The sequence below is a fragment of the Orcinus orca genome, chromosome 9 (assembly GCF_937001465.1).
Source record: "Orcinus orca chromosome 9, mOrcOrc1.1, whole genome shotgun sequence".
NCBI classification, from domain to species: domain Eukaryota; kingdom Metazoa; phylum Chordata; class Mammalia; order Artiodactyla; family Delphinidae; genus Orcinus; species Orcinus orca.
Window position 1 is genome coordinate 76,406,706 of NC_064567.1, and position 15,907 is coordinate 76,422,612.

A 15,907-nucleotide genomic window follows, 5' to 3' on the forward strand; every position below is an offset into this window, starting at 1 on the left:
TGTAATCAAAGGAAGCTGAGACTGAACAGTTAACTGGAAGGGCCACATAACTTTGGAAGATCTCTTTCTGTTTTTGATTTTTAAAAAATCAGGTTACACTTGTATCATAATTCCCCAGACTCTGGTTTTACTTTAATTGCTGAAAGTAAATCTCTCCTCACTATCTTTTTTTTTTTATTTAATTTTATTTTTGGCTGTGTTAGGTCTTGGTTGCTGCGTGCAGGCTTTCTCTAGTTGCGGCGAATGGAGGCTACTCTTTGTTGCGGTGTGCGGGTTTCTCATTGTGGTGGCTTCTCTTGTTGCGGAGCACAGGCTCTAGGTGCGCGGGCTCAGTAGTTGTGGCTCGTGGGCTCTAGAGCGCAGGCTCAGTAGTTGTGGCGCACGGGCTTAGTTGCTCCGTGGCATGTGGGATCTTCCTGGACCAGGGATTGAACCCGTGTCCCCTGCATTGGCAGGCGGATTCCTAACCACTGCGCCCCCAGGGAAGCCCTCTCCTCATTATCTTAAAGCTTTTGCTCCCCTAACCACTCCAGTGCTTTCCAACTTGGTCCCCAGTTTCAGGCTCTTCTCTCTTTTGTCAGCTTCTCAGAAAAGTCTACTATCTAATTCCATGATGGAAAAGCCTTGATAAATCATAACTATGTTATTTATAGCAAGTCCATTACTGCTGTAATTTTTCTTCTTACATATATGTATAATATGATATTAGAACTGTGCTGTTCCTGCCTCGGTTTTGACCGTGGTGCCAGTGTGAAAGCTATCAGATATCCCAGCGAGGGTGAGACAAGTTCAAATGTGAACTTTTCAAGAAAACCTTCTATAACTTTGAAACTCCTCACATACTTTAAGACATTACAAGGAGAGGAGAAGGGAGGCTTCTGTGAGGAGATCTCGGCCCAAAGCTGTGCTGTGAATTCCATGCCCTCCACCCCTTAGGGGGATTGTGTCCATCTCTTCACTTAAAGCTTACAGAGGAGGGCGTCACTGTGGCCCTTCACAGAAGGTTTGAGGTTTTTCTGTGGTTGGGAGGATGCTCTGGCCGGGAGCCTGATTCCTGTCTTGAAAATCTAGAAGGTGAGAAATGGCTAGTCACTTTTGTAGCAGAGCAAGGAGACTGGCTGATGTATTGAGATAGTCCTTTACTCTAAAAATTTATCAAAACAAACGCTACGGGATGGTATGCCGGAAAGGTGAGCCATTGTGGGTCGTCTAGGGCCCATATGGAGGGGCCTGGAGTCCTTCTCAGAAGGAGGCTAGAGGGGAGTAGCTGGATTGTGACGACTCAGAGTAGCGAATTGCCAGCCAACTCCCTCAAGGACTTGCGGGAGAAAAAGGCCAGCAGGACCTTCCTGATGGTCAGGTGAAAACACCCTTTAATCATCTTCCAGGTTATCCCAAGGATGTGTCTTTAGCCACTGCGGACTTAGAGATCATAAAGTCATCCTGTTATGTAAGAACCATCCTACTTCTTCCTTATTACTCTCTAACCGGGCCTGAGAGGGACGTAGCAACTGGTGGACTGGGGAGTGTGAGCTGGGAGAAAGGGGAAGCCAACCACTGCAGCTCCAAGGCAGGCCAGACCTCAGGAGAAAATGATACTGAATGTTACGTCATGGTATGATTTTTTTTTTTTTTTTGCGGTACGTGGGCCTCTCACTGTTGTGGCCCTTCCCGTTGCAGAGCACAGGCTCCGGGCGCACAGGCCCAGCGGCCATGGCCCACGGGCCCAGCCGCTCCACGGCATGTGGGATCTTCCCGGACTGGGGCACGAACCCGTGTCCCCTGCATCGGCAGGCGGACTCCCAACCACTGCGCCACCAGGGAAGCCCTCATGATATGATTTGATAACTACATAGGACAAGGCATTTCAATTTCCTACTAGAGACATTTTTCCTTTGAAAATGGGCCTACCAAGGTCATGAGAGTTTTCATTCATTGATGTATCCCCGGCACTAGGATGGTGTCTCACATAAGGTGAACAGTCAGTGTTTGGATGTATCCACTGGAATTTCCATCCAGGGGTGGAGGGGTGACTAATCTCACTAACTACTAAAGGGACACAGGGAAGCATAACTAAAGGTGCATTTTGGTCATAGTTTCTGCTGCATAGTTTTCAGTATACCCGCTTTAAATTTGATACCTTTTAATTTTTTTCAAAGCCCAAGTATCAGCCTCATAGTCTCAGTTGCCCAGTTCCCTCTATAACTCACACTGTAAAGAGTCTGTATCTATCTATACTCATTTGTTCTGCATCTTTGAGCACTCCCAGCCCACGCTGCTTTGTTTTCATCTTCCTCAAGCTCCTAGAAACACTTGACATGGTTAATCACTTCCTGGATCATCCTCCCCTTACTGGACAGTTCCTTGTCTGAGTTGCTGACTTTTTCTCTTCTACCTGAACTCTAAGTGCTGGAGTGTTTCAGAACTCAGTTTTGGACACTCTTCTCTTTACCATCTCATTGAGTTCCGTGGCTTAAGTACCTCCTATGTGGATGGTATTCATCCATGTAGTACCTGTTCCAACTTATCTTCTGGGCTTCCAGACCTATACATTCAAATGCCATCTTGGCATATTGTTGTGGATGTGTAGTGGGCAAATCAGAATGAATATGTAAGCAGAACTTGATCCTTTCCTCCAGGTATCTCCATTTAAGTGACACCAAATGCCACCCCCTTGTGCAAGCCAAAAACCTGAGAGTCATCCTTCATTTTGCCATTTCCCTCACACCCACACATCCAATCCAATAGCAAGTTCTGTTGGTTCTTTCGGAAGATAATCCTGTATGGTCTCTTGGGCTTCTGTATGTCTTTCCAGCAGCGGCTCCGACTGCCTTTGTTCTGGACTTTCTTTTCAATGGTATTTTTATAGCAAAGAGCCCTAGGAGATAGAGGTGGTGCCTGTGGAACAGAGGACCAGCATATCACTCATTAGAGAAGATTCAGGTTCCCCAATCTAGCTGTTCTTCCCTGTAATGCCACCGCTGACTGTGCCGTGGTCATGGTGCCCTTTGCGTAGCCTGTGGGAAGTGGGGCTCAGGCAACCAGAGCCAGTGCGGAACTCTGGCTACTGCCATTGCTTTGAGTCAGAGTCCTTTTTGTCAGCGTCCATAAAACTGTGGCAAGCTAACATGTTAAGTTGGAATCAGTCAAGTAAAATCTCAGACTCTTCGGTCTTTGACAGTTGTGACAGTGAGATCAGAAAGGCTTTCTCAAAGAGGAAGGATGAGGGTCTCGTGGGCTGATGAACAGGCCTTGAGAGCAGTCCATGGGGATCCGTAGCAAACAGGCTGACCAAACTGTACGGCCAACCAGGCAATAAATAGTGCTCCACTTTATGGCCATTAAAGAAGAGGATTTGGGGGGTGGTTCGCAGGCTGAGTAACAGGAAGTGGATTCGGATAGAGCTGCTAGACCTGTACTGAAATTGTTGCTGACTCACCTCTGGGGGTGCCGTGGATTTCCTCCCTATTCTGATTCAGGTCCTTGGTGGGCAGAAAGTTCTACTCTTTTTTCACATAAAAGTTGCAGAGACAAACACCTACACTGACCCTACACTGAAAAGAGAAGCCTTCAGAGAAGCAGAGACCAGGTGAGTCATTTAAACTTTGGCTGGCTCCCTTGGGAAATGAGGGAAGAGGGCGACCAGTCTTGTGAAGGAAGAATGGCAACAGCTAGGCCCTCTTAGGGCTCATCCCTTGGTATAGTCTCTCACGCCAAACTTAGATCCATTCTGCGATGACAGAAGTCTCAGTTTTTTACAGTGGAACCTGGCTGCAGAAAAGGAGCTTTGGCCCTCTCTGTCAGATTGCCCTGAAACAGGATAATGCTCTGGGAAGCCAGAGATGACGCATTGACCGGTATTTGGGCTCTTCCTGACCTGGATTGGGTTGAAAATGCTGACAGAAGTGCTGCACCAAAGAATGAGAGACGGACGCAAGGAAATCTGGACGAATTCCTGCAGTCAGCTGCAGCCCTGGAAAGCTTGCTTAGCCCTTAGGCTAAAACCAGGCAAGATGCTAAGAGATGTTATCACGATGAGACAGCAAATGCCCTGGATTCAGAGGAACTCCTTGAAAAAAGTTGCTGCTGTCTGTGCAAGTCAGTGGCGAGTGAGCTGAAATCCGCAAACCACGTGGCCCAGGCAGATAGCTACCGATATCTGGCTCTGGCCTCTGAGTCAAGGGGTCCCCCAAACTGAAATGAACAGTGACATTAATGACGACGTTGCTATTCAATTCAGGGTTTTGGGTGCTCAGAAACATTGGACCTTCGTTTGGTTGAGCCATGCGTAGCTGCTGCCTGCTTGAAACACAGAGCAAATGTGCCTTCCTTCCTGCCATGGAGATGTCCGTGCTGCCTGATTCCTCCCTTACTGTCTCCATCTTGATCGCAGCTGCCTTAAGAAGAAAGGAAGGATAGGAACAATGTCTCCCCATCCCCAAGGGTGGCTGCCATCCATATGCACCAGACCCAGCATGCTGGGAAACTCTGGGGAGGGAAGAACTCGAATTTTTATGCTCTGTTGGTTACAGACAGCCAAGTCACCATCCTACCCAGGCCTGTGAGGAAGAAGGCTGGGCTGGGACCAGAATGAGGCAAATGAGGAACTTGCTTGCGATACACATTTAAGGAGGCACCCAAAACTCAGTAATCAAGACAAGTAATTTTTTTTTTGCGGTACACGGGCCTCTCACTGTCGTGGCCTCTCCCGCTGCGGAGCACAGGCTCCGGACACGCAGGCTTAGCGGCCATGGCTCACGGGCCCAGCCGCTCCGCGGCATGTGGGATCTTCCCGGACCGGGGCACGAACCCGCGTCCCCTGCATCGGCAGGCGGACCCTCAACCACTGCGCCACCAGGGAAGCCCCAAGACAAATAATATTTTACTGCAGTATTTTTTAAAAATAAAAATTCATGCTAAAAGCCTACGATGAACACAATACCAACCTTTTAAATAAGGTTAGGATCGGTAACAGTGCTGGGCTGTGATGTATTCAAAGTGAAGGCAAAAAGTCAGCAATACTGATCCTATCGTGATGACTGCTCATGCACGTGTTACCGGGCCCACTCTGCACTGCCTACTGGAAATTGGGACTTGCGCAACCTACACAAATGCTGAATTTCTGGCCACAGTGGTGGCTGCGGGTAATAAAAGTCCTTTGGCTCTGAGTTAGGAGTCTCAGGTCTTCTGTCAGCATCCCCGAATCTGTGGCGGGCTAACCTGTTAGATTGCAGGGTGGGTTAAAAACCCTTCTCGGTCCTTCACAGGTTCTGTCTTCATCACTGACATCCTACCCTTGGCTCGGGCCCCCATCATCTCTGACCTATCGCAGTCACTTAACTGCTCTCCCCACCCCGGCTTTTTCCTTTCTGTCGTACGTTGTCTTTAGCAGCTTGATTTTTTTTTTTTCCTAAAATGTGAGATCACAAAATATGAGATCATTAAACTGCTCCATTTAAAAGTATTTCAGTGGTTTCTTTTTCCGTAGAGAACAAAAATCTAAACTTTTTGCTATGGCCTATAAAGTCCTATGTGGTCTAGCTGCCCACCCTCCCAACCGCCTACCTCTCATATAAACTCACTCTCCCATCTACTCATTAAAGTGTAGCCAGATACACCTTTCTTTTCTAAGACATTTTTGCCTGGGGGTGTTTGCATTTGCTGTTTCTTCTGTCTAGCGGGTAGAATTCCTCTGGTTTGCTCCTTCCCATCTTTCGGTAGGGTATTATGAAATAGGCACTAGTAGGGGTGGCAAACACTTTTTGAAAGAATGAGATGTGATACATTTCTTTAAATCTTCAAAATAGTCAACATGGGAAAATTGGAATTTCTCTGCAAGTACTTAAACCTTGTAAAAATTCTGAAGTCACCTCCGAGTCTGCCTAGGCAAAATGCTTTGCCTGCACCGACCCCAGTAAGAATCCAGCATCTTGATACCTAGAGTACGGTCCTTTGCCTCGCAGCATCTCCATCATCTGGGAGCTTGCTAGAAATCCAGAACCTTGGGCCTCATCCCTTCTTCCTGAATCAGAATCTTTAGCAAGATTCCCAGGTGGAGGCGCCTTAAAGTTTGGGAAGCACTGTAGTGGCATAACCCCGCTCCCTTCCGTCATAGTACTCACCACTGCATGAGTTATCCTGAATTCTCACTTATTAATTATTTACTCACCATCTCTATGCTCCTCTCATTCCCCACCAGATTGTAAGTTATAAAAGAGGAGGGGCTTGTCTGTGTTGATAGCTGTATCCCCAAGGCCCATAATAAATGCTCAGATACTTTTGGGAGACATGAATGAACACAATACTCAGTAATTACCATTTAAACTTTTTACGGTAAACTTTCCACCCAAACGTGACCTAGTTTTTCTTTACACCATTGGAACTATGTATTGGATCCCTGATGACTCGGTGTTTGATTCTTACGCTCTCTGGGATGGTTTTGTTGTGGTACAGAAGGAGGCAGCCTGGATATTTCTCAAAGATCCTTTGAAGTTTTGGATTCTTACCCAAGTTTTTGCTCGCTCCGTCTTGATGTCTCTTACAGCGTTGACTAGTCTTGTTTGTTCTAGGTTTTACTCCTACAAGTCCGTTCTTCATATTAAGGGTAGATAAGTGTGTGATATAGTGGGAAAGGCATGGATTTGGATCCAAAACACTAGTCCTACTATTTTTTAACTGTGCCACCTGGGAAGTTAATTGCCCTCTGAGTCTGTTTACTCATCTTCCTAATGGATAATGAAATTCGCTTTCCAGGGTGCTAATGAGAATAACGTAAGCTCATGTATGCAAAGCACTTGGTAGAATAAGGTCTTGGAATTTGGTCAGGAAGACTTAGTTCCTTTCTTTCCCTCTTGCCTTAATCATGTCACTTTTTGCCCAAGTGAACAACCAACCAAAAGAAAACAAGAAAAATTTAAAAATCACAAGACCTCAAAGCCCTTAAACATCATTTAAATGAATTCCTCTACCTGGTATAATCTGACCAAGCTGCCAGTTCCCATTAATTTCTCACTAGACTCCCCCTATCTTCCATTTGAGCACGACCCACATTATTGCATTCTTCTTGGTTCATTTCTATTTTGCCTCAAGAATATTCCCCGTAGGCCCTATATACTCTAACTACCTTACTTGCACTTTCCTACCAAGGTACAGGATGAAATCCCACCTCTTTAAGGAGATTCCTGGAAAGACCAAGCTCTTACTGATCCAACTCGTTTTTGAAACTAATAGGCATTTAAGAGTTTCTATCAGCAATTTAATTATAAACTATTCTGTGTTAATCTTGAATTCGTTCATGCTTGTTATTGTTTTCCCAACTGAGATGTAAGCTTTTTGAAGACTAGAATAGTGCTTTATATTGTTTTATAACTCCCAGTGCGTGGCAAAGTACTGAGTCATAAACCTTGTTGACCGATGGCCAAATTCCTAATGCTGGTACTTAGATTATTATTGGGTACTTTTCTAATGCTGCTGATTCTCTCCGAGCCACATGGTTTCCCTCCAGGAAATTTTAAATCGCAGTCTAAAACAAGGGTCCTGGGTTCAAATACCTATAGGGCTATGCAGATTCATACGTGAGGGTAGCCAGGTGTAAGAATTCAGGGGCTGGTGGGAGCTGTGGGCAACAGGAGTGAGAGTGCTCTGTCTAGAGGCATAAGCACTACTCAGCCAGCTAATTGTGGGTCCACATGTTTTAGTTTGTTAAGAGAAGCCAAGAATCTAGATAGTTATGTACAATTTCTCAATGTTCTTACTTTGGCAAACATTTCAAAGAATTTCAAAACAGTGCCGGCCAAACTAGAGGTATCTGTGGGACAAGAAGAGCATGTGATTCATTAGGGCAGCGATTTTCAATCCTGGCTGCAAATGAGAGTCACTTGGGGAGCTTTGAAAAATCCTGATGTCTAAGCCACAGATCAGGCCAATTAAATCAGAGTATCTGGGGCTGTGCCCCAGGTATCAATATTTTTTTTCAAAGCTACCCAGTTGATTCAGTGTGTGATTGAATATGAAAACCTCTGTGTTGGAGGCTCGGGTCTACTGTCTCATTTCTTTTGTAAATTGAGGATTGGGATTATTTGCAAGGGTAAGTGAGACCTCAGATGATCTCTGTAGGATTCATTGCCTTAATTAGCATAGCCCTTAAAACTCTCAACTGTACAACCTCTGCCCCACTTTCCTTGTAACTTCTGCCATGTGGTAAAACTTCTGGTATCTTCAGCTAATTTCTTTTAATCATGATATTGCTATCATGTTGAAGGAAGAAGTCATTTTTTTATGTTTTAGGAATAAATGCTAGTTCATTCAATAAAATTAAATTTTATTCTCGGTAGTATTTTTGTTTTATTTTTTCATTAGCTTTTTTGAGAATGAATAGTTTCAAATCATATGTGAGGATAGAACAAATAGCATTGTAACTATTTTGCATTTCCAATACCCCAAGTCCTGTCTACTAAGGATGGCTTCCTAAGAAGTGAAAAAAAAATCCTTACAGATCTATAGGAGGAGGATGTGTATAGAAAGACAAAAGATAGAATTGGGGGCATTAAAATGCATTAACTGTAGTTCTCCATTTAATCCCCACCCTAGAAAGGTACGAACTCCTGTGTGCATATAATCTGACCTTTGATTTTGTTGATTTAGTTCTGATGTTTTCTTTTTGACAGATTTTCAAAAATTTTTGTAGGTAGTCTTATAGAAAGCCTGACCGTTATCCCAACATTGATTGTATATTCTTTATTTTTCTTGCTGCTCCCTTAATGTGGTCCATAGGTTTGCGTCACAACGTTGTGGATAATTTACTAGACTAGACACATCAAGCTTTGCCAGTCTCTTGATCTCTTGCTTTAAGTAGCTGTGTCTTATTTTTGAGCTGCAATATTCAAGAGCTTGGTAACGTAGGAATTGCTGATAAACAGAAACATTTGAGGACTATTCCAACCTACAGAGGCACTTTACTTTGTGAAATCATGTTGTAACAAGGAAACCATAAGGCCTCTGGAAAACTTAATGACGAATTAAGAAATATAGAGAATAAAAACCAATTGCCTTAAGAGGGAAATATTCTTATACTCACTCATGGGGTGATACGAAAATGAGAATTATAAATGTGAGAGCAACGGATTGATGGTTTCAACAATTTGAGAAATTTTGATGGAATCATGAACTGTTTCTTTCAGGAGAGATGGTCATTATATTGAAACCCAGAAATCTGAACTAAATATTACTGGAGACTATATGAGTAATGACTTAATTAGGTTACCTGGATATAGACAGTAAAAGTTTTAACCGATTCAGGGATTACATACATATACCACATCTACGGGAAGTAAAGTTGTAGAAAAAGTATAACAAATATTGTATTTTAACTTGTTTTAGAGAAATAATGATGCTTATTTGAAGCTTGAGTGAAAAGTTTTTAGATCTTTCAACTGATCCTGGCTTAATGTTGCAACTCTGCTTTAATTTACAGATCGATCTGTGGTAGCCAGGTCCTCTCGTGTCTAATTTAAAGTCTTATTGTCTTGTCATTCACTTTCTAAATTAAATTAAAAGTTTTAAGGGGCGTGTGCGTGCATGTGTATGTGTGTGTGTGTATTATACTTTTCTCCCACTAGATTGTAAATTGCTTGAATGACCATGCCATTTACATTTATGTTCTTCTCTGTGCCCAGCACAGTGCTTTCCACATAGCAAGCACTAATTAAATGTTTTAAAACATATTGAATCAATTTCCATATACAATATGGTGGTTCATCATGGCATTTATAATTTAGCTACCTAATTGCTGAGATGAAATAAAAGGAGTCTTTTTTAAATTATACATAACAAAACAGTGGCAGGATACAAGAAGAAGGAAAAGGAGAAACCATTCCGAGACTTACTCTGTAGTCACTTGAAGTCACATAAAATATAGGGAGGAAGGCCAACCAGATGATGCATGTGGTGTACATGGTAAAACCAATGAACTTGGCTTCGTTGAAATTCTCTGGGCACTTCCGCGTTTTGAAGGCATACACAGTGCATAAGATGACCAGGACCACATCGTAGGTAAGTGAGATCAACATGCTGGAATCTTTGACATTGCATTTTAAGATGACTGTTTCCCGCTTCTCTGGAAGGGTGTACCGCCTGGTGCCTGGAACCTCCAGGATGAGCCACACAGACACTACCACAATTTGCACCAGTATCAGACCCAGGCAGATGAAAACCTGAGAACTTGGGCTGATGAATTTTGGCCTCTGAGCGCCATTCTTTACCCCATCGAAGACACGGGCAATGCAGTTTGTCTTGGTCAGCAGGGCTGAGTAACAGACAGCGAAGGAGGTCCCCAGCCCTAGTCGGCGCAATGCACAGATGACTGGTGACGGCTTGGAAATGAAGAAGAATGTCATGCAATAGGACAGGCCAACCCCAAACAACAAGATGTAGCAGAGCTCCCGGCCTGATGCTTTGACTAACGGTGTGTTGTTGTGCTTGATAAAGACAGTCACAACCACGCATGTACACATAAAACCCAGGCAGGCAATGGTGACTGGACCAATGGCCCAGGCATCTTGCCACCTGATGTAGTCCTCAGGAAGGTCAAAGCAGCCAGATAGGTCTGCAGTGGGCCACTGCCCAAGGCCGCAATCCATACAGGTAAACTCGTCAGCCAGGTATTCGTAGGGCTCGCAGGGGATGCAGATCCAGCAGCAGACATCCCCTGGTTGCATATTCTTCATTTCATTGGGTGCACAGGGGTCGCTGCACTGGGACGTGGGGATTGAGTTCCGGGACCAGTGGATAGAGTCGACATCTACTGATAAGGTTTCTGCCCAATGACCAACCTTCAAGTAGGAATACTTGCCGCCCATGTACTGGAAGTTGAACACGTTGTAACGTCCCATTCCGTCTCCAAAAGTGTCAAACTTGACAATGCTATCTGCACCTTTATTTGGGTTGAATGGAGCTGTGACATGTAAAGTAAAAGAAAAGAAAAAAAAAAAAACACTGTTTAGGTGTCTTAAGTGTGATCGGTCAATGACTTTATATCATACACTTAGCAAAACTGAAATAACAGGGAACAGGGATTCCAAGGCTGAGATAATTTATCAATTACCATTGAATTTACATATTAAAAACTACTGGAGTCTTCAAGCATTCATAAGTTCATTCACTTAACATTCCTGAGTGCCTCCTGTGTGCCAAGTGCCAGTGATAATCATGAGTACAATACAGTGTCTGCCTTCAAAGGAGCTGATTATTTAACAGGGAAACCGGTGAACATGTAGTCATATTTTATGTGGTATATAAATATTCATTTCTTGAAAGATTCCACAATAGGAATTGGACAAAACTTCGAATCTCATCTCTATTACGTATTTATATATTTATGTATAGAAATTAAATATTTTCATGAAGCTATATAATTAAAAAGAGGAATTTTTCTCCTTCAAATCAAAAAAAAAATTTTCATTATAAATGGATGGTATGTTTCTTTTAAACAGTTTAGATAATTCAGGAGGAAAGAAAAAAAGAACACGCATCCATAATCCTTCAACTGTAGTATTTTCATGTTTTGGAGGCTGTTCATTCTGACTACATATTTGCGTGTGTCTGTGTATAGCATACTCCTATCCACATATATACAACCTGAATATTCTGAAGGCACCTACAGTAGAAGCTAGGTAATTGCTTTACAGTTCCTAACTGTACGGGATCAGTAGCCCTCAACCCTGTCCCTTTCTTATAGCCAGTGCCTAAGAGCAGCACCTCTCTAAGCATCTCTGGTTCCTCTCTCCTCTCTTCCAGCTGCTGCTCATCACGTCTCCCTTGCCAACATGAGCTGTCATTCTCTTCACCATTTTTATGCCACCTTCTCTGGGCTACTCTGTGCCTACTATTTCACACTGCCAACCTTTACTCTTTCCTTAAATGTAGAAGAATGAAGCTGATGTCTCTGGTGCACAGACAATCTTTATTAGTCAGGGTAGGCTTGCCTGTGTTGGTAAATAGACCCCAAATTGTTTAAGGGCTCAAACACAATGGAAGTTTATTTCTCCCTTGTGCAGTAGGCTAAGGTCTTGGTGGGCGGGTATCTCTCCTCCACACAGGGATTCAGGAACCCACGTTCCTTCCATCTTGAAGCTGTACCAATTCCTAGGGCCTCCTTCTCATTGGCATCCATGCGGTGGAAGGAGAAAAAGAGTATGAATTAGGTACACCTGCTTCCTCAAAGTATAAACCTGGAAGTGGCACGTGCTTTTATTCACATTTATTGACTAGAAATTAGTTACAGGGTCACACCCAACTTCGAGAGCAGCTGGGAAATGTGGCTTAGCTGATGTGCCCAACTACAGCTATGGATGAGGAAGGGGAATTTGCAGGACACTGCAGTCTCTTACTCTGCAGGTCTTTGCTGTCTTTACTACCGCCTCCCTGAGCTCCGTCCTGTCTTCTCTGGGGCTCATGTTGTTCCAGCCAGCGGGAAACAGCTTACTCTTCTTGGGTCTAGTTATTTTATGGAGGAAAGGGTCCCTCAATGAGTTGCTTGGGTCCTTGGTAAAAGAAAACCTCATATTTCACCTAATAGCTCTTGCCTACATAGGATGCTTAGATGCCCCTAGAGTGTCAGGCTTGGTGTTTCCAGTAATGTGTTGTACCATATATAAAGTCTGTTAGCAAATGTAATTCAATATGCCACATTTATTCCTCACTTATTATGATTTATTTTCCTTTAGTGATCTTGTTATCTCACATTTGACTTTCCTAAACTTCACCTAGCTTTCTGCCACATTCTTCAAACCCATCGCCTATGTCTGTGTGTGTCTGTACTGCAGTTGGGGATTGGCTTCAAGTTCATAGCGAGACACGCTGTAGTCGTAGATGAGTGCATGATTTTGGATTTAGATGGACCATGTGTGATTGTCATCTCTGCCTTTTAACAGTTGTATGTCCTTAGGAAAGTTAACCTTTCTAACTCTGTTTCCTAATCAACAAATTATAATAACAAATTATAAATAAATGTAAAAATGCTAAATAAATTGATCATTTTCTACTGGTTTATAACATTTGCCAGATACTAAATTGTGGGATAATTCATTTCTCTCTGTTATTTGTTGTTTCTCTTGATCTCTTTCCACAGCAGTATGATCTTTTTTGCAACTACTACAGCTTTAGACTATGTTTTAATATGGTAGAACAAATGAACATAGGAGTTGAAACATTATTGCTATATTTTCAGGAGTAGGAATCAATATCACAATTCTTAGATCACAGAAAACTATATTTAGTCCATGCTTAGAAAAATTTCATTAGAAATTTTAGAGACTCCTTTCACATGTTACAAATAAATAAAATGTTGAATATTTTAACATAGTTTACATCAAGTATAAGAACCTCAGATGTGTTATTAATTTTTTTTATTCTCAACTACACAGTCAATCTCCACCAGTGTTCAGTGGATGTTATTAGGTCATTCTGGAAAAGATTTGTAAAATAAATGTTTTATAGCTTTAAATATTTCACTATTTTCACAGCTATTCTTGAATATAAAGTTTCTTAAAAATAACGTATTTGAAAGGTGACAAAACTGGTTGTTTTGCGTAATCGGAGCCGGAGAGGGTTATTGATAAGATTGTTGGCATGTGAGCTAATAATATAAACACTAAAGATGTAAAACATTCCTTTTATAAATCTTTTACGGAAATCACCTGATATCATTAACTGAATATTGGAACAGACTGGTGGCCTAGTTGAGAATAACAAAACTAATAACACATCTAGAGTCTTAACACTTGATATAAAATGTTTTAAAATAGTCAACATTTTACTTATTTGTAACATATAAAAGGAATACCTGAGTTTTTTTTTTTTTTTTTTTTTTTTTTTTTCCGGTACGCGGGCCTCTCACTGTTGTGGCCTCTCCCGTTGCGGAGCACAGGCTCCGGACACGCAGGCTCAGCGGCCATGGCTCACGGGCCCAGCCGCTCCGCAGCATGTGGGATCTTCCCGGACCGGGGCACGAACCCGTGTCCCCTGCATCAGCAGGCGGACTCTCAACCACTGCGCCACCAGGGAAGCCCAGAATACCTGAAATTTTTAATGCCTCTTTTCTAAGCATAGAATAAACAAACTTAGCTTGATGTAACATAAGAATTCTGATATTGATTCCTACTCATGAAAATCTGGTAATAATATTTCAATTCCCATTTTTTTCTTAATCGTTTGAATATACAGAGCATTGATAGTTTTTTTAAAGAGCCTAAATGAGGACTTTAGCTCTGGCTTTTACAAAATATAGGCACTTTTTTTAATTGGAGTACAATTGCTTTACAATGTTGTGTTAGTTTCTGCTGTACAAAGAAGTGAATCAGCTGTATGTATACATATATCCCCTCCTCTTGGACCTCCCTCCCCCCACCTCCTTCCCACCCATCTACGTCATCACAGAGCACAGAGCTGAGCTCCCTGTGCTATATAGCAGGTTCCCGTTAACTATCTATTGTACACATGGCAGTGTATATATGTCAATCCTAATCTCCCAATTCATCCCACTCTCCCCTTCCCCTCCTGTGTCCACTCTTCCGTTCTCTACGTCTGCGTCTCTGTTCCTGCCCTGCAAATAGGTTCATCTGTGCCATTTTTCTAGATTCCACATATATGCGTCAATATACGTTTGTTTTTCTCTTTCTGACTTCACTCTGTATAACAGACTCTAGGTCCATCCACATCTCTACAAATGACCCAATACCCTGAGAAAGCCATATTTCAAAAAGACACATGTACCCCAATGTTCATTGCAGCACTATTCACAGTAGCCAGGACGTGGAAGCAACCTAATGCCCACTGACAGATGAATGGATAAAGAAGATGTGGTACATATATACAATGAATATTACTCAGCCATAGAAAGGAATGAAATTGGGTCATTTATAGCCACTATTTTTCATTAGGCTATTTTATTTTTTAATTTTTTTGAATTTTATTTATTTTTGATACAGCAGGTTCTTACTAGTTATCCATTTTATACATATTAGTGTATACATGTCAATCCCAGTCGCCTAATTCATCACACCACCACCCCACATCCACCACCAATTTTACCCCTTGGTGTCCATACGTTTGTTCTCTACATCTGTGTCTCAATTTCTGCCCTGCAGACCGGGTCATCTGTACCATTTTTCTATGTTCCACATATATGCGTTAATATAGGATATTTGTTTTTCTCTTTCTGACTTACTTCACTCTGTATGACAGTCTCTAGATCCATCCACGTCTCTACAAATGACCCAGTTTCGTTCCTTTTTATGGCTAATATTCCATTGTGTATGTGTACCACATCTTCTTTATCTATTCATCTGTCGATGGGCATTTAGATTGTTTCCATGACCTGGCTATTATTGTAAATAGTGCTGCAGTGAACATTGGGGTGCATGTATCTTTTTGAATTATGGTTTTCTCTGGGTATATGTCCAGTAGTGGGATTGCTAGATCATATGGTAATTCTATTTTTAGATTTTTAAGGAACCTCCATACTGTTCTCCATACTGGCTGTATCAATTTACATTCCCACCAACAGTGCAACAGGGTTCCCTTTTCTCCACACCCTCATCAGCTTTTGTTGTTTGTAGATTTTCTGATGATGCCCATTCTGACTGGTGTGAGGTGATACCTCATTGTAGTTTTGATTTGCATTTCTCTAATAATTAGTGATGTTGAGCAGCTTTTCATGTGCTCCTTGGCCATCTGTATGTCTTCTTTGGAGAAATGTCTATTTAGGTCTTCTGCCCATTTTTGGATTGGGTTGTTTGTTTCTTTAATATTGAGCAGCATGAGCTGTTTATATATTTTGGAGATGATAATCCTTTGTCCATTGATTCATTTGCAAATATTTTCTCCCATTCTGAGGGTTGTCTTTTCCTTT

The 15,907-nt window shown here is 42.3% G+C and overlaps 1 protein-coding gene across 2 annotated transcripts in view; it reads right to left on the bottom strand.

Moving 5' to 3' along the window:
- Positions 1-15,907, bottom strand: part of GRM3 (glutamate metabotropic receptor 3) — a 235,747-nt gene that overhangs the window by 15,318 nt on the left and 204,522 nt on the right. For both annotated transcript variants that reach the window (XM_004263417.3, XM_049714891.1), the window contains exon 4: positions 9,885-10,951. In XM_004263417.3, the coding sequence (XP_004263465.1) occupies positions 9,885-10,951 (1,067 nt within the window). The remainder of the gene's footprint in view (positions 1-9,884; positions 10,952-15,907) is intronic.